At 37.6% G+C, this 18419-nt stretch overlaps 1 protein-coding gene across 4 annotated transcripts in view; it reads right to left on the bottom strand.

The window, feature by feature from the left end:
* The window catches only part of GAS2 (growth arrest specific 2), an 83530-nt gene that overhangs the window by 50338 nt on the left and 14773 nt on the right, over positions 1 to 18419 (bottom strand). For all 4 annotated transcript variants that reach the window (XM_017826772.1, XM_017826775.1, XM_017826773.1 and 1 more), the window contains exon 3: positions 15308 to 15432. In XM_017826772.1, coding sequence (XP_017682261.1) covers positions 15308 to 15432 — 125 coding nt within the window. The remainder of the gene's footprint in view (positions 1 to 15307; positions 15433 to 18419) is intronic.

Here is an 18419-nt window from a genome sequence, read left to right as displayed (position 1 = left end):
AAGTAAACCTTGTGTCACAGACACCATATTGCCTCCTAGACCATCCTGGAACAAGGGAGGGGAAGGAGGAAGAAAGCAGGGAAGTAAAACCAGTTATTCACTAATCCAGAATAAATAAAAAACTATGAAACCTGAATTCTTTCAAGGGGCTCTAGATATGGAAAAACCTTACAGATTAGAGCACAATGAAGTTTTTAAACATTATTTTTACCCCCTTTCCGTTCTTCTGGGGGAAAAAAAGAAAAAAAAAGGGGGGACAAATGCTCAGTTCCTCATAGAACAGAGATTTTCTTTTCAAAAACAAAAAACCCTAATAAAAAGCTGTTAGCACTAGGCACATTTCTAGACTAGCACCCTTTTCACATCACACTAATTTCTTCAAAGAAACAATGAATATCTGTATCCTGAGGCAAATTCTTATTAAACTCTACAGACTGCTTCACACGTTGAATTTCATTTTGTTGACTCAGTCTTTATGAAGAAGTAATGTAGCATTTGTCTGTCTCTGTCTGCCCCTATATCCTTCCCCAGGAGATTTTAATTGGACAAGTCTAATACCCTTAAAAGAGCACCCACTTCTTTTAAAAGGAGTCACATAAAAGTCTCTGGCAGGCTGTTGGAGGAAGGTCAACTAGTCCAGCCTGCATTCAGAGGAAAGCTGTCAAAACAAGACTTCTGTTTGATGATTTTCTACTAAATCTTACACAAAACATTTAAGAAAACTTAAAGAAGTTCCTTCTTCAAAATAATTTCCGAGAGGTCTAAGCTGGCCTTACCTCCTCCAGTCCAGAAGATGAACAGGCACTGAGGGCAGGGATGTTTGACTGGCACAAAGCAAGATGGAAAAGGAGTGGAGAGCAGCAGGAGTTGGGCTGTGCCATGAGGGAAAATAAACCAGGAGCCAAGGGTGACCCCAGAACAGGCAGTGGCAGCCCTCACTGGCAATGGTGCAGTCCTGACAGCAACCATTGTGTGGATTTTAGTGTCTCAGTGGAATCAGTGCCTTCAGAAATACACAGCTGGTTTATAATTAACCCCAAATTGTCAGTAGATTCAAAGAGGTGCCATTTCACAGCACTGTATCTCAATCTAGTTACATAAAACATCCACTGTACCTACAACACATTTGATTCTCACAGAATCAAATGACCAGCAGCTCTAAACTGGTTTAACAACATGAAAAATCAAACAGAACAAACTTCTTTTCTGATATCGTCCCTGCTTGGACCAGATTATCTGAAGTGGATGTTGAACCAACTGAGTATTAAACAGGTCAAGGGGACCAAACAAATTATATCTGGCACAACTATACTCTTTAAATTGGACATAATCAATCAAAAATTCCAAAGTACAAATCCTGGATTAACAGCACTGCGACAGGAAGAAGATTACAAGAAGCCAGCTCCAGTATTCCTGGCACTTGCAGACCTGTGCATAAGGTATTTCAGAGAGCTTGGAAAGGAAATAAGGCTACGTTTACTTTACATGTGAGAGCAGATCTGCAGTGTCAGATCATGTCACCTCCCAGTTCTCTCTTCAGTTCTCATCTCTGGATTTTCCACAGTGTCCATGTGTTACTTTGCTCTCAGCCTTGCCTTTGCAGAAAACTAGCAAGTCTTCTCTGAGAAAAAAGCTGTTTCTAATGCCAAGAACAGCTCAGAAGGGGATTACAGGTGAATCATACTGGGTTGGTTTGCTTCCACTCACTTCTCCAACTCCAAATGGTTCTATGCCTTTAAACTGCCACAATCCCTGATAAACAGCCTATATTCTTTCATGTCCTGCTAAGGGTATTAAACACTGTTCTGGAAGTCTGTGATAAACCACTCATTATTTCAGAACATCTGAACAACAACAACAAAAAAGCCCTCAACCCAAGCCAAGCAACAACAACCAAAAATTACTGTGCTACAAGACCGGTGGCTGCCATCTGGCAATCAGAGCAGACTTGGACTCGGGATGGGCACAACCCATCTGCTCTCCTTGGCCCTGGGCCCACTGGGCACAAAGAAGCCCCCAGCACTGGTCCAGGAGATCAGGAGCTGCTCCTTGGCCCAGACTCCTTCAGCAGTACACAGGTAGCTAGAAGTGAGGAGGTAGCCAGGAGAACCTGCACTGCCTTTCTTTTTTGGAGCCATTGGGAAGGCCTTGCAATGCCTGGCAGGAATGCAGAAACCCCTATTTTCCCTCTGGGTTACTGCTGCTCCCCAGTCCTAATAACACATTAATCCATCTGGTTCTAAATATTTTATATCTTCTGATTTAGGTATATCGCCATGACTGAATATAGAATTTCTTTCAAGAAGACCAATTCAGAACAGATGGTTTATGTGCCAGAAATCATCTGAAATTTCATGCACCTAACAGACTATCCACAAATTATGTTTCTATACCTTGACAACTAAGATAGACTTTAAACACAGCTGGTTAACTCAGTTTCACTATGAAGTTTAGACATTCATGGAACTTGTAACATTTCTTTTACAATTTTAAGGATTACAGTGTCTTTTAGAAGTACTTTTTTGGTAGTAAGAGTGTGGTACAGAACACCACAGTTAACTAAGCAGATTTGTGATGTTCTCTAATTTTATAGTGACAGGAAAAATGTTTGATTATCAGATGTCCTAAACAACTCAGAAGTGACAAACACTCAAATGTAAAAAAAAAGACATACCCTGGGACACAGAAGGGAAAACCCCCTACATTACTGAAGGACAAAAAAAAAAAAAAAAAAAAAAGCTTTAAGTAATTTTCTGGAGCAAATACTACACACACAAATATCCATGGTATCACATGATCTCACTAAAATGCAACACTCTAAATTTGGTCCCATTTCCCACAATATTAGGGTCTTGCTGAAGAGAACAGCAAAAAAAACCCTACCCTCTTTTCTGTTCAATAATAGCACCACCAGGTTTATCATACAAATCATAGGGAAATACTCATATTTTCTTATCACCCAATGAATTTTCCTACCACCTTTTAAATAGAAGTCCACTTTTTTTTTTAATATTTCCAAAACGGCCGCTGTAACGTCCAAATGAAAGCTCTTATTTAAGAAAGGTTTCGTGCACAAATACTTTTTACTGATTTGTATAAATGGCCTGACTATTTCAAAAGTGCTTTCTAACAGATCATTCTGAAGTAATTAGGTTTCCATATGGCAGAACTGACTTTTGTTGACATAGTATAGTATAACCGCAGTTGCTTTGAAACAGCAGTGGCCGCAATTACTCCTCTCAAATATCATGAAAACAATTCCCCAGTCACACTCCTTTTACAATCTTGTCTTGTTGACGTGCATGCATGTGGTTTAATGCAGGATGTGAAAGTGTGAGTGAAACATATGATGCAATCCTGGAAAAATGCTGTCAGGTTCACTTCTGAACCCAAAAGGGACTCTCTTACACTGATGCTCTGAAATCACACGGAAAAATGTATTTTCGTACTGCTTTTTTCAAAACAAGGGTTCACGGATACATTTTGAAAAAAACCCGTTTATTTATAGAAGACTTAAGACTTGAGCCAGATTTTGAAGATTCCTAGTCATATTTCCCCCTGTGAATAGATGATTTCACAACTTTTTGAACTGTCACTTATGCTTGAATAAAAAGAAAAAGCAATTTCGTCTGCTGTGAAAAAGGGTTACAGTCAGCTCGGTACTCACAGGAAAAATTTGCCTGTGTCTCCTGATGGCCTACATTTACCAAAATGGGGAGGGAATTATGCTATGCAGTAGCTGACTGCAGGGGTGTCTCTTGTTTGGCCATTTAGTGTTACACATTTCCTACTGAAATGTGATTATATCAGCTAGATAGAACATGTACCTGGTTTGGAACTTTTTCCAATTTTGCCTTTTAAGTTAGCTCTATGGCCACTAGAAACTCTTTTCTTTTGCAATTCTTCCCTCATTTTGCTCAGGTATTCTGGATAAAGCCCTCCTCAATTAGCTGAAAGTGAATGCAAAAGAGCAGCTCTGCCACAATCTTCTCTGTAAAAGTTATTTTGCTCTATTTCTTATTAATTTGTTAAACATAAGTGAACTGGGGCTCATTGCTACAAGAACTTACTCTTATTGAGCTGTTACAATTCCCCTCACTACAGAGTGACAATACCACTAGACCATCCTTTATTCAGTTGCTGTTCTTAATTCTTCAGGAACTCAAACATAAAATACTTCAGATCCCATTTATAAATCACAAAAGGGGTGTTTAGACACTTGTTTCAGCAAGGGAAAATTAAGTTTAGCTGAGATTACTTTGCAGTTTCAAAATCCAGGTTTTGGAAAGCGCCATGAGGTATGAACTAAACATTAAATTAATGAAACTAATATCTACAAGGTAAGAGAACTACTCCTTAGCAAGGTGGGCCTAGTTTTGTTTTCTCCCTACCCCATTTAGTATGGAATACTTTTCAAATATAACAACTGGACCAACAGTGAAAAGAATGTGCTAAATGCATAGGCAAAATAGATAGAAGGAACTCTGAATTTGGAAATACATACATAGAATTTAAAAGCATTTCCCACTAGAAAAAGGAAAGAAAAGCTAAGAAAAGAAATATAAATCCTTCAGCCCTACTAAAGCTGAAAAACTAAAGTTAAAACCCAGGAAAACTAAAAATGTGAAAACTCAATATGGAAGTTTTGAAGACTTGGGAGACAGCAATAATAATTGCCAAACTTTTCAACAGACATGGAACTAGGAACAACTTTGTCATGACAAACTTCTAGATCAATGAAAAATAACATTGCACTTATAACAAAGAAAGCACCCTTAAGCAATTCACTTAACAAGTGGCAAAACATTGTCCTTTGGTGAAATACAGTCTTTCCATAGGCATATTAAGTCCTGTAGAAATATGTAATTTTAATGCAAGAGCAGATTGGATTTCAAGTTTAAAGATCATGTGTTGACCAGATTTTTACCCTATGTAAACACTGCAGAGATCATCAAAAGCCAAAAATCACTCATTAGCAACTTCCTAGATTCTAAGAAAGCACTTGTGGATACTTTGGAATCCCTAGCAGATTTGTGATATGCCAGTAAAAATAATTAACATGATCAAGGTTCTACATAAACATACAGACCACAATGTTCAAATAAATACAGAACTAAGTGAATGCTTTAGCCATGGAAATAAGTGTCAAAGTAGAATACATTGTCCCACATGGCATTAGTTCTTAAGAGTAAGCATAGATGGAGAATAAGCTTAATTTAAAAACAATACAGTTTTAAAAGTTAAGAATTTTTTTCATGGCTTTGTTCTTCGTAGTGCTCTGTCCAAGACACACATTACTCATCACACAGCCAAAGACTGGTTATTTAAAAAAAGACAGCATTAATAGTTATGAAAAACTAATTTAAACAGAAACACTGCAACTTCCACTTCTAGCAGAACGTCAGAAAGCCAAGGAATACAAGAGACAATTCCATCCACACACAGTGCACTGCACAACTGGGATCCCCAGCAAATAATGCCAGAAAGCAGCAATGCAGGAGCTTCATTCACCAGCTGAAGCACATTTGACTATTTGACTGATAAGTAATTTAAATGTGGTTTAGGGACACGTGCATTTCAATGTATGGTGACAAAAATCCCGATGTCTGCCAGGAGTCAGAAGGCCACCTCTCAGAGCCTGGATAACACAGAGACATCCACAACCAGCAATCTTGCACTGGGGAGCACAACTAAAGGAAGCTGATAAAAGAGAGCCCATCTAAACAAGATGCCAGACTCTGCTCCTGCCCACTCCGTTTGTGTAGCTGAGGACGGGATTAAGTCACTATAGTCCAAAGACTTTGGGAGGTCTATAAACTAACTTTCAAAACTTCCAGACATCTAACTCTTAACATATCTATGCCTACTGACAAGTTCATTTTTATTAATGCCTTCCAAAATCTTGAAGAAGCAGCTCACAAACTCCAGGCATGTACACACCAAAAATTAAAAGCCACTGCTCCGACTCCTCTACGCACTGAAATTGTAGCAGGTCAAATGCAAAAATCAAAGGTGGTTGGGTTTTTTTCTTTTTTTTCTAATGCTGTAACAGCATTAAAGAGAGTGACTACAATTAAATATCACTAAAAGAGAGAGACTGCAATTTAAAAAGTTTTAAAGCCTTACTAAGATTTTATAAACAGAAAATAAGAGAGAGACACTAAGTCATGGCAAAGACCTCCCTCCGGTGTTCCTGAAAACAGGGATTCAGCAGCTCATTCCCATTCAATGAGTGTTCTGTACCTTTTCTTTAGATCTCTGGGTTTCAGAATTAATGTTTAACAGGGATTTTTAAAATTGGCATTTCATAATAGGCTTCTTCGATAATATTTGATTAGAACAGATTGGGGCAATTCTCGCAGTTGCTCTTTCAGAGGGCAATTACACCTTATATTTGATAGATGAATCTGAGCTTTTCCCCATCACAAAGTAAGAAGTCAGAGCTGAATCAGCCTAGAGTTTGTTGAAGAATCCTAGTTTCTGAATTTTCCTCATTTATATTGCAATTAAATGAGAAAAAATAGGAGGATTGCATTTGTTTGTGGCATTGTCACACAGCAAAACTTGTGAATGAACGAACATGCCAACTACATGCATAAGCAGCAATCTTTCCATAAGATCTTAAAATATTTCCATGAGATAGAAATGGCCAGATCTGGGTGAATTTTCATGGGACATATTTTGGAAAGCATCTTATTAACCCACAATTATGTTTTATGAAACATCACATTCTTAAAGGGGACACGATTCTCCGAAAATAAAGTACGAAAAATACCAGATTTTGGCAAAACAAACTAATTTCAGTCACAGAAACTTCAAAATCATGTTTCCCCCTTAATCATTCCAGAAGAACCCAAGCTAAGGACAAGGCTTCAAAAAACTTCAGCCTGAATGGTTGAAGTCCATCAAAACACATTACAGTTGTAATGTAAAATTTCACACTGAAAGACGTTTCCATAATTTCACCAAGGGCGTGGTCAAATAACCAAGATATTTCTTTGATCTGTGGGATTAGAGTGGATAACCTTTCACTGGCAGTCTGAATAACAAGCTTAAGGAGCCATTCAAACTCCTTGATGGGATATATAAGGGTGGGTATGGTGCTGTGTTACCATCCTGCTGCTTCTGCCTCTTCCACCTGGTTTTCTCTCAAGGTTCAGTCTCGCCCTTTGTGACCTTTTGGAGCGGGAGGCAGGGTGGGGGTTTCCCAGGCCTTTCTGTAAGATTAGTTCCAAATGGTGCTTCACCTCCCGTGAGACAGGCGTCAAGGAAGACGGTGATAAACATCCAGGCAGTCTAAACAAGGATGGAATTCTTTGAGATGCATTATCTGTTTGCTTTTTGGATTTCCAGATGTTCAACAAAGACAACACAGTTTTTATGCAGACGCCGAAAACATTCAGGAAGAATTTAACAGGTAATTGCTGCTTGGGAAAACTGAACAGGAAACAAAATTAGCCCTATGATTATTGTATGGAAAGATTATTTCTTCTGACACCATTAAATCACTCCAACTGCATATCATGCTTGGTGAGGGAAAGGTAGATAGGTGGAAAATTTGTGTGTTCCACCCTCTGTTTCTCAGCAAGCAGAGAAGAAAAGCTTCTGCACAGAAAAGTATGGCTTTTCCTATCTTGCAACAACCAGGAGCCAGGGAAGGAGATTTAGGAAAAACAGGCAAGGAAAAAGAATCAACTTGTGAAGATGTGGAAACAAACATTCCAGAAATCCTGATTCAATACTTGCATCTTATATATTATTTATACAATCCTTTTTATCAGCTGTAGGAAACATCTATGACATCAGAAAAGAGGCTGCAAAACCACATGTGCCCTCTGCACAAAACTGTAATCCAAACCACAAATAATTAAAACAAAAATAAAGAAAAGAAACAACAGTTACAGTTTGCTCATGCTTCTCAAAACTAGGTAAGACTTTCAAGAACAGCCATAATAAAGCTGATGTGTTATTAGACAAACAGGGGTAGCTGCAGTTATGGAAGTACTCCAAAGCCCTGTATGTTCATTTTTAAGAAAAATTGTATCTTTGTCTTTATGATAAAGAATCTGAATTTCTGTGAGTTTTCCAACTAGAAACCACAAGGAAACTGTTTGAGCCGTGGGAATTCTGAGCAGGAGTAGAACTTAAAAACACCTGTGATTTGAAAAACGTGTTGGAATCTCTAATCTACACAGCCAAATTTCTAAACCAGCCTTAAAGCAATCTCTAAAGTTGTGAACAAAACTTCACTGTGTACTGGAAGCATTTGGGGCCAATTTACATATACAAAGACAAATGGGTATATATGTTTATTTTAAAAAAATTAGACATAATTATATCTATAAATTGATGTCTGTGCCTCAAAGTAATGTCTGTTTTCTTCTTCTGCATTGCAGTCATCATTTATGTTCACTGTTTCCATTGTTTCAGAAATTTTGGCTCATTATTTAAGTTCAAGACTCACTATTGGTAAATGCACCAAATTCTGTAGTTCTTGCTTATTCATTATTCCCTAAAAACCACTAACACTAACTTTGACCTAGGAATTGCACAATTAAACTGAAGACAGTTGGTCTAAATTATGTTTTCTCAAACTTTGAAATACATATGGTTATTTCCATACAAGTCCCTAATCTTACATTTCTGTTCCAGACTATTCCTAATAGTCTAAGTAGAAAGCTACAAAAACAGATCTCTTAGAAAGATTTTTACAGTTTGCTTTAAAGATTTAACAAAATAAATAACAGGAATGTTGCAACACATTTCACATAAGAGGCAAAATCCAGCAAATCTAAAATCAGCTGTTTATAAAATCTCTCTCAGAAAACTGAAGTAATGGTAAAATGCTATGAAAACTTATGGGCTTAATACAAATTTTATGAAGTGTTTAAGTATTAGCATTACATACAAAACCAAAGTTAATTAAACATCTCTGGAAAAAGCTTTGAGATGTTTTCTAGTTAAATGATATTCTTGGAAATCAGAGTTCAGTCCTCTTGACCTGATTTGCAGTCTGAATCATTCTGATATTTTCCAAAGCAGGAGCTACGTGCTTAAATCTTCCCTGCTTTTCCCCTGACAACGACCTTGTGATGCAAATTCTGGTTATTCCTGCAATGTTAAATAGGTGCAGAGAGAGGGATGTGCAGCAGAATCCCTGCCTCAGGTTCACTGACAGCAGCAAGGCCAGTCCACGGCAGAGATTAATCGTGCTCTAGCCAAACAAGAGAACAAACCATGCTTTCCCAAGGCCAAGAAGTACCAGTGGGAAGAACAGTCTGGAGAGACACGATGTCTCAGTGCTCCTTCCAGGACTGTGCAGCCCTGCCTCCAACAGCGTGTGTGGCTTAAAGTGCACTGAAACCCTTCTAAGTAGTTCTTCAGTGTATTCACCTGGAAGGTGCCAGGCACACAAACACATAATATCCTAGAATTGTTCAGAAATCTCCTTTCATAGTCTGGTGGGAACCTTTACTCTCTCCTACCGTGCAATCCTCCTGCAAGCATAAACTTTAGCTGTAGGAGTTATTTGCTGAGGCATTGAAGGTTTGTGCACGTGACCCACTGAAGGCAAATCTTACAGTATCTGCAAGAAACCTGGTAGCAATCTAGGAGGAGCTCAGCAAGCCATTGACATGTCTGAGAAAGGTACAAGGAAATCTCCAACAAACAGCTTTACAGTCTTGTGGAAATGATTCCTTCCAGATGGATTAGCACTTGTGAGTCATTTCGCAAGATTATTCTTTTCCTCTCCTATCCACATCAGTCTGCCACTACGAAGATTAATACACAGAAAGACAATGCTGCATTTTTTTTTATTCCTCCCAAGTAACTGAGAGCCATATCTATATTGTATATGATTAGAAATTGGCTCCAGAAGCTTTTATTGCAAAATAAGTCTCCAGGAAAGTGCAAGTGTGCAGACAAGAAAATTGCTGCCCGAGACCACAAAGAATCTCTTCATAGCCTAACAATTCCTGCAATCCTATCCATGCAATTCTCAGCTGGAGAGTCAGATTTATAACTTACAGGGGGCACCAGAACATGGCTCTGCTGCAGCTGAGGACTCTTTACACTGGGCAGACAGGTTCAGGGAACCAAGTTTACAGAATGCTGTGTATCCATCCCATCTATAGGATGGGATAACCTTGAGAAACCGAAGCCTACAGTATAAATAAAAACACCATATAGAAACACCAGCTCAGACTTTCAGCTTGACCATCTGGGGCCTAAAAGCAAGATCCAGATTCCACATCCAATTCTGAACCACTGGTGCAGATTCTCTACTTTAGGAGGACAGAGTTCCCTACCTTTGCTTGTGGCCCCATTGCAGGGCAGACACAAAGCTGTTTGAAGCAGTAGATCCACAAGCAAAGGTCTTTGTCTCATCTATATTTAGAGAACCATAATCTTCCATGTTTCTTGTAAATGACCAGAGTTAAATATAGGGGTTTTTTCATAATGGGAACTACCTAACAGGAATCACGGCTCACCAAATGAGGCAGCAATAGCCAAAGTACTCAAAGCTCTTTACAGTGTTCACAAATCAAGCCACTGTTTTACAGTGAAGAGTATTCCTAGGTTACAGATGTAGTAAGTGAAAGCCCAGATATGCATTCTCCCAAAAGCAAACAGTAAGCTTGTAGCTGAGATGGGAAAATACTGGGCCTCCAGTTTACAATCTTGCTCTTTTGCTACCAGCCCCTTCTTCCAACATTGCCAGAATTCAGGTCAATTCCCTGGATTTTCAAGTCCTGTAGTTTACAGGATTCTGCCTCTACTTCCACAGATATACATAACTGTCTCTAGAAGCAAAAACAGCTTGAAATTTAAACCAGAGTTTTCAGTTGTGAAATGGCTGAATTGTTTCACCTTTGAAAAATTCAACTTCAACATTAGAACTTAATTAAAGGCAAAAAAAAAAAAATCCATCCCAAGCAGTTGTTTAGCTCTCTTAATTGTAACTCTCAAAAATGCATAACGTGGCTCTCAAAGTCACCAGGCCAAAAGTCTCACCTGATGTGAACCTGCATGACTGTGAGAAGCCAACGCTGCCACGGTGATCCACACTCACCAAGTATCAGATCTGCCAAGTACCTTTCAGAGGACCAAGTGAAAGCTTTGGATACAGAAAAATTGCAAAATACACTTCAGGTACTATGACTATGGGTAAGATGTGGACAGAATCTCCTAATATTAGGATATACATGAATGTATATTTGCAGAAATTACTGTTTCATGGACAGCTTCAATGGAAGTGGATGTGCAATCAAAGGACACAGTTAACTGACTGTTTTCTACACAACAGCTCAGTGAACATTCAGTTTAATCTTATTAAATCAGTTCCCAAAAGAATAAAATTAAATGCGTATTTGAATTAAAAATTCTAGAAGTTCAGAAATGTTTGCACTTGGATTAATTTTTTGTACTTACTTCTATTTCTTTTATTGGCCAAATCAATAGATACTAGCTTCCTGAAAATGAGGCTAAATTTTACGTTCCGGTTGATTATTCATAAGTATTTATAAGAGGGATTTGACTTGAAATTTATCTGATTAGCCTCTGAGAACTTGGAGAAAAAGGATAATTAAAGCTTCAACCTGTTTTCATTCACCATGAAAACATAGTTTTGAATGAAAAGTTCATAAATATATAGGCAGCTTCAAGGATGGTGGACAGACTACTCTGCCCTACCTATAAAAATGGTAACAACCATTAACACAAGCCCTGCCTATAAACATGGTACCAACTATTAACACAATTTATTTATGTTTATTTTAAAATCTTAATTAATGGTCTTACTAAACTAAACTAAATCAAATCAAATGTGGGCTCTGTGCACACTGCACATGCCTTGATGCTCTGAATTTGTTTGTACAGCTGTGAAATTCTCAAATTAACTATCTGTCAGGAAAAGTAAAATACTGGCAGGAGAGCATGGAGATGAAATCCAAGCCAGTGGGAGAAAATTACAAAATGGCATCCTGTGACATGAATGACTTTTATGGAATAACTGCTGCTATAATAATAAGTCTGTAATTTCTAGACAGTTGATCATTAGCAGGAGCAGCAGCACAGGTAGTTCCAACAACTTACTACCATACAAATCTTGAGCATTTATTAAGACTGATAGCAGTCCTCTCCTTGTCATTTTATAAGTGTACATGGTTGGATTTATTTATGACTGTAAAAATCTCCAAAAAGAGGAAAAAAGGACTTAAAAAATACATCATATACTCCCACCAGTCTAACACTGCCCTCCCTGTTAAAAAAAATCCATTTTCATTTAAAACTCAAAAGTTTTGTCTGTCTCTAGCAAAGGATCATCAGTGTTCTCAGAATGATCAGGTTTTGAAGCATGGTTTAGCTGCTTAAAAAATTTAAATTCAAATAACTTCTTAGAAGTTTGACTCTTGTGAAAGGATAGAGTTGCCTTTGTCTACTTGCACAACCAGCTGGGCATTCATCCCCAGGAAACAGTAACACACAGAACATAAGACTGACTCTCATACTTTCTAAAGTTCCAACAATTTTCATCTATAGGGACTTCCTCATCTGAGTGGGGTTCCTGTGTATTCAGCCTTCCAAGAAATCTCTCTTCCATCACCTTATTCAGTGTTTACTGGAACCCAGGTAAATTTTAAGAGTCTTTGACAGGAATTGTCCAACTGGTTTGTAAACAATTCCCCCCCTTTTGCTTGTCTGGCTTCTGCTACCTTCATTCAATGTCCCAAAGTCTCTGTGTAGAAACTGAACTTCTACCACACCTTCCTCATTTTGCAGATTCTATCATATGCCTCTTTTTCCACACTCAAGAGTCCTAATCTACTCAGTCACTCATAAAAGACAACTCTATTATCTCCTTCATACATAAAAGTTACAACTGCATTCCCTTCCTCTGCCTCTTAAGAAACTACTTTTGCATTGAACACCATTTAATCTCCTCTTCAGTCTCTTAAAGCTGTATTTCCACATTACATTACCAGTAGTTTCCTATGTATTTTGAAAATGCCCCCAGTGTCCACAAGTGCCTCCACATGACACAAAAAGGAAGTGTTGACATCAACATGCCTTTTAGATTTGGAAAACAAAATATTTTGGGAGGCACAACTCTTTTTTGGTTTCTGCTTTCCCAACGTATTCCACACTCAAAAAGGCAGTTGCTGACCTAGGGGCTTTTCCTGAAATCTGAAGAAAGTTCAGTGTTCCCTAATAAGAAAGGGAATGATACAGTTTAGTTAACAAACAAACTGCAAAACTAAGAGTGACTAGAAACATATTGCACAAGTTAACCCAGAAGCAATAGGGGTTTAGCCTCTGCTATTTTGTAGAGCACTGCATTATGAATTTAAGGAATTATGGCAAACAGCTGATGAGTCAGTGCATGCAGTATTAGCTTTTAATGTCTTCTTACATCTGTTGCTATAGCTGCTAAACTGGCCAGACAGCCCCAAAGAGCCCCAATGAATTCATGATCAGTAGTACATATCAGTCAGAACAGGATATTTCATCTTCCTATCTTTGTTTAAGACAAAACTAAACCTAAAATATTGCACGGAGCTTTTCCATCTAGGAAGATGTTCGCATAAAAAAATAATTAAAAGTTACATATACGGATAGAAAAGTAAGTTATCTATTTGGATAGAAGCTGAACTCAACACAACTCAGCAGCTTCTTCCAGTCATTGGGGCACCTAGGTAAAAGGCCATGTTTCTGTTTTCCTGGGCAGAGAAATGGTCAAATGGCTTCAGAATTTCATATATATTATTAAGAGGGTGCAAAACAATTATTCAGGGGAGGATTGTGGAATTCTTACTGTGCTAAATTTTATACAGTATAATCTTCTCATAAATTTCCTTGGCACCACAAGTCAGATTTTTCAATGTGTAGGCTAGTCCTATTGCCTAAGACTGCTACACAGGGAACTAAAATCTGAAAGGATGAAGAGCTTCCTAATAGTCTGCAATGACACAAATCTATTACTGTGCCATTTCTTTGAATTCTTACTATAATAAGTGTGAAACAATATACATAGAGAAAATAGCAGCAGAACAGATTTTTTTTTAATTGCATTGTCAGTTATACCAGTTTGACAAATAAAAGACCAACAAATCTAAGTAATGACAACACATGTGACTGCACATGTCTAATCATCTTCTAATGTAATTTAGGCTCAAAACCAAATACAAGTAACCTTTCTTTCTGCCTAGCTAGTTCCTAGGCTTAATCAAAAAGACTGCTGTAGGTGTTTTCTCACTTGGAAGCTACCATGACATAGATGAAGACAAGCTGGACCATATTATAAAGAGGAACTCAGAAGTCAACCAGTACCTCTACTAAACAAGCCCTGATTATAATTTGAAATAGGAAACATGACAACTTCTTCTGCAACAACAATTATTAACTTGGAACCAAGAAAAACAACTTATACAGGTGCAACTGGCACAAGGCTGACAGTTCTCAGAACAGCTGGTAAAATTCATGCTGTGCCCTAATTTCTGCTACAGATAAGTTATGAAAACATCAAAGATAGAAGATGCATTATGTTCTTGGGCTCTTTTTTGCCTGCTTTTTATTTGCCTGTTTTAGCTTTCAAGGAAGATGTACCTGGATGCACAAGAAAAATAGAAAGTTTCACAATAAATGTTTTAATGTGTTGACCCTTTAATTCAACTTCTCCCAGAAACAGAATCGCTGCATTCTTGAATCTCTCCCAGTAAGGCTGTCCTATGAAAATAATTTAAAGGAAAGAGAGGTTGCATTCAAGCAAGATCTTAACCTGATCTTTCCAAAACTCTTCAGGATCTTCTCAGTTTCACATTTTCTACATCATTCCTGCACCTTTTTGCTGAAACCTCTTCCAGTACACCAACAGGACCTTCAAACTCGAGGCACCAAAACTAACTATGGAGTTTTATTACTGGCCTCCCTAGAGCTGTTTTCAGAGGAAAAGACACCTCCCACAGCTACTTAATATTCCCCTTGCAAACAAATGCAAGGATCACATTTTATCCTTTAGCTACCACATCCCACTGCTAGATCTTGTTCTGCCTTATCCTCCACATATTACAAGTAGTTTTTTGAGTAACTGCTTTGCACAGTTACTTTAATAATTACCAGATAAGCATTATTTCCCCCACCTTTATACAGTTGTTCTTCTACACAGAGCAATCACCTCCCCGCTCTTTTGCAGAATCTCCACACCTGAAATCTCTTAACGGTGCAAAAAGAAGTTCAGTACCAAACCAGAAAAGTTCAGATACCCCAGATACTGATATTACACACTAGAACGTTGACCAACACTTACTCTGCCAGGCTTGTTTGCATCAAAGCTGTTTTCTTTAAACTTCTCCTGCAGGGTCTCAGCTAACCGGCAAAGCAAGGCTCCGTTATCCAATTTCTCCATAAAGGTTTCTGCTGTTATTTCTCTACCTGGACAGCAAACAGAGAGTTAACATGGCAGAAAGCATGCAATAGTACAGACTGCATTTGTGTGAAAAGATAAAATCAATAGAAACCTCAACAATAATTTGCAATACGCTTTAACTGAAAAACTTGTATTACTTTGAATATTTAGCGAATAACCTCACTACTACTCCACCTGTAGATATACAGAAAATCATGAAAAAAAACCATGCTTTTTTTTTGGGGGGAAGGCATGTGATATTTGAAAAATAATTCTAGCATATCAGACTCCATGTATTTCCCTTTACTTATGGAAATCCAGTGGTTTTAACACAATATTTTAAAAGACAGACTACAGCAGGCAAATGGTTTACACAGTGTGCATGTGTAGCTATAGCATAAGAGTTGCTGACAGTTTATTTTGTAGCAGAAGTAGAAAATCTTGTCAAGAAGGAAAGGACTACATCTTTTCAGAAGACTCTTAAGACTCGGTCCTGCAAGAAGTACACAAGATACTACAGTTACTGCAATGCTCCTATGAAAGTTCTTTCTCAGAAATAAAGTTAGGTACATAAGAAAAAAAAAAAAAGGGAGTGAAATTTCCTGTCATGCATCTAGTTGCCACACGGATTAAAATCTGCACTCCAAGAATGAAGGCAAAATACTCTGATTTCAAAATGTATCAATTACTCTATCATCCTGTATGACACTATTTCAGCTACCACAAACTGTCCTCCTTGCTACAGCAGACCAGACAACCCTACAATACAATGTAATTACACCCCCCTGGAAGAGGAGGTCTCAAATCCCACCATGAGATGTGCATGTTCATCAGACTGGGCAGGCCAGACCAGAAAGAAATCATTTACCATCCTAGACTAAACTTCCAGGATCCTTACATCATTTCCAGGTAAAAATATTCCTATTTCTTATTGAAGGCTTTAAATTTTCACGTTTCTACCGAAAAATGTGCCTTCTCTTTGGAACTTTTTTGACTAGCAGCTGTATTTTTCAGCCCTCTTAACTTCCACTAATATCAAGAGAGCATCAGGGACTAATTCTTTCTCCTTCTATTAAGATAGGATATTTTCCCCCCCAATATTTATATATGTCATTTAGAAACAGGAATAACGCTATTAACTCGTTTTTCATAGATTGTCACACAGCACATGTTAGTAACAATAGTCTACCCTGTCAAAAAATTAAAAAAAAAAGAAAAATATTAAAAAAACTCAAGTTAGAGTGGTTCCCCACCTCATCCAGATCCACTTCTGCTTCCATCAGATGTCTGGAGACTGAAAACTTTATTCTGTTTAGAACAGGTTCACTGCATTTTTTAGTCAAAATAAAACAAAAAATGGAAAAGTAAAAAAGTGAAGTAAAACTTTTCTACATCTTTTGCTCAGAAGAGAGGGAAAAACTCACAAAAATGAAGTAGATAAAAAATTAAAACTGAACTTCTTGCTGGTGCATTGTAATCTGATGCTCAATGTCACAATACTGAATATAGCAGCATTATAAAGTAATTGAAGTTAAACTTATTTTTTCTAAAACATTTTTACTTCAGAAATATCTGTTTAAACATGAAATTTCCCCCTTTTTTATTCCCTCTTAATTCCATCTGCCACATAGCCCACTTCATGGCCCCTGTATACCTAAATGACTTCCCCAGGCAAGAGAGCAGTAGTAGCACTGCAGACATGCAGTTAGCTTATCCCTAACTGATAATATTTTACAGTGTCTCCAGCTCAGATGAAGCCAGGACTGAAATTATAATAGCCCACAGATAAAAAATGGAACATCTCAGCACCTCAAAAGCCTTTGCCACCATTCTAGCCTACATATTTTCCCATTTGCCCCATTAGCCTTTTTATAAAGTGTTATAAAGTCATTAGAAAGCTAAATTTGAAAAAGGACCATGCTACAGGAATCTCTTTCCTCTAAAGAGTATTATATTTTATAATACGCTCCTTTTCTTTTTAAAAAATTTAATTTCAAATATTTTTAACTTACTCAACATTTTTATTTTAGTTTGCAAAATGTAATTTTTCACATGGGTAAAACAGAGAAATCATATTTTACATGTTTCCAGTCCTATGATCCAAAGATTTATTGTTTCATAATAATAAAATGTTATAAAAAACATAAAACCTATTTAGAGACATTTTCTCTTTACACAGACATGGAAAAATTCTTTTATCTTCTTCTGCTATTTAACAATACAGTTATATTATTTCAAGTGCTTTAGCAATTTGGTCACTGCATATTGTGCACCAAGCTGGATTATTTGAGTTCTATTCCCCTTTATGAAATCTGAAAGAATGAATTTTGCATTGAACATCTGTATCCAATGAAAAGAATATTAGGTGTCAGCTTTCAATTCACTGTATTTTATGGCTCCAAAAGGTGGCATTTCTTTGCTAAAACAGACACTCTGACATATTTAACAGTTGAAATATATTGATTCAAATGAGAGTAATGTTCATAACCTGAGGGGGAAAAAAAGGCTCTGTGTATTTGTATGGAAAAAACATTAAACTCCATTAAAAATGTATAACTCCCCCTATAATTACAAGAAAGCAGTTGCAATATTTTTATAGAATGGTAATAACATTAAGTATAATAAAAAAAACAACACTGAAAAGTATGAGAGGGGAAAAAAAAACCACACACACAGGAACACGAAGGCTTTCTGGAACCTCGCAGGCATTGCTTACCCTCTCTTTTACCACAACCACCAGGTGCCCCTGAAAAAGTCAAACTGCTCTACCTCTTGCAAGCTGTGAGCAGCTATCTGTAGGGTCACAGTGCAACCAGACTGGGAGGTTCATGACAGAATAGCTGAAAAGAGACCATGCCCTGGCTGTGTGTCCAAGAGGTCGAAGACAAAGCATTCCCTACGGGCTGCCTCGGACAACCGGAGCCTTCAGCAGAAGGCTGAGGGACTGAAAGACCCAAAGTACCAAAAACCTAGCTGGTTCTTCTCTTATTGCACTCAGTTCTTCTACATTTGC

Source organism: Lepidothrix coronata, unplaced genomic scaffold, assembly GCF_001604755.1.
Source record: "Lepidothrix coronata isolate B3197 unplaced genomic scaffold, Lepidothrix_coronata-1.0 Scaffold130, whole genome shotgun sequence".
Classification (NCBI taxonomy): domain Eukaryota; kingdom Metazoa; phylum Chordata; class Aves; order Passeriformes; family Pipridae; genus Lepidothrix; species Lepidothrix coronata.
The sequence above is the reverse complement of the archived record's forward strand: the minus strand, read 5'-3'. Positions and strand labels throughout refer to the sequence as shown.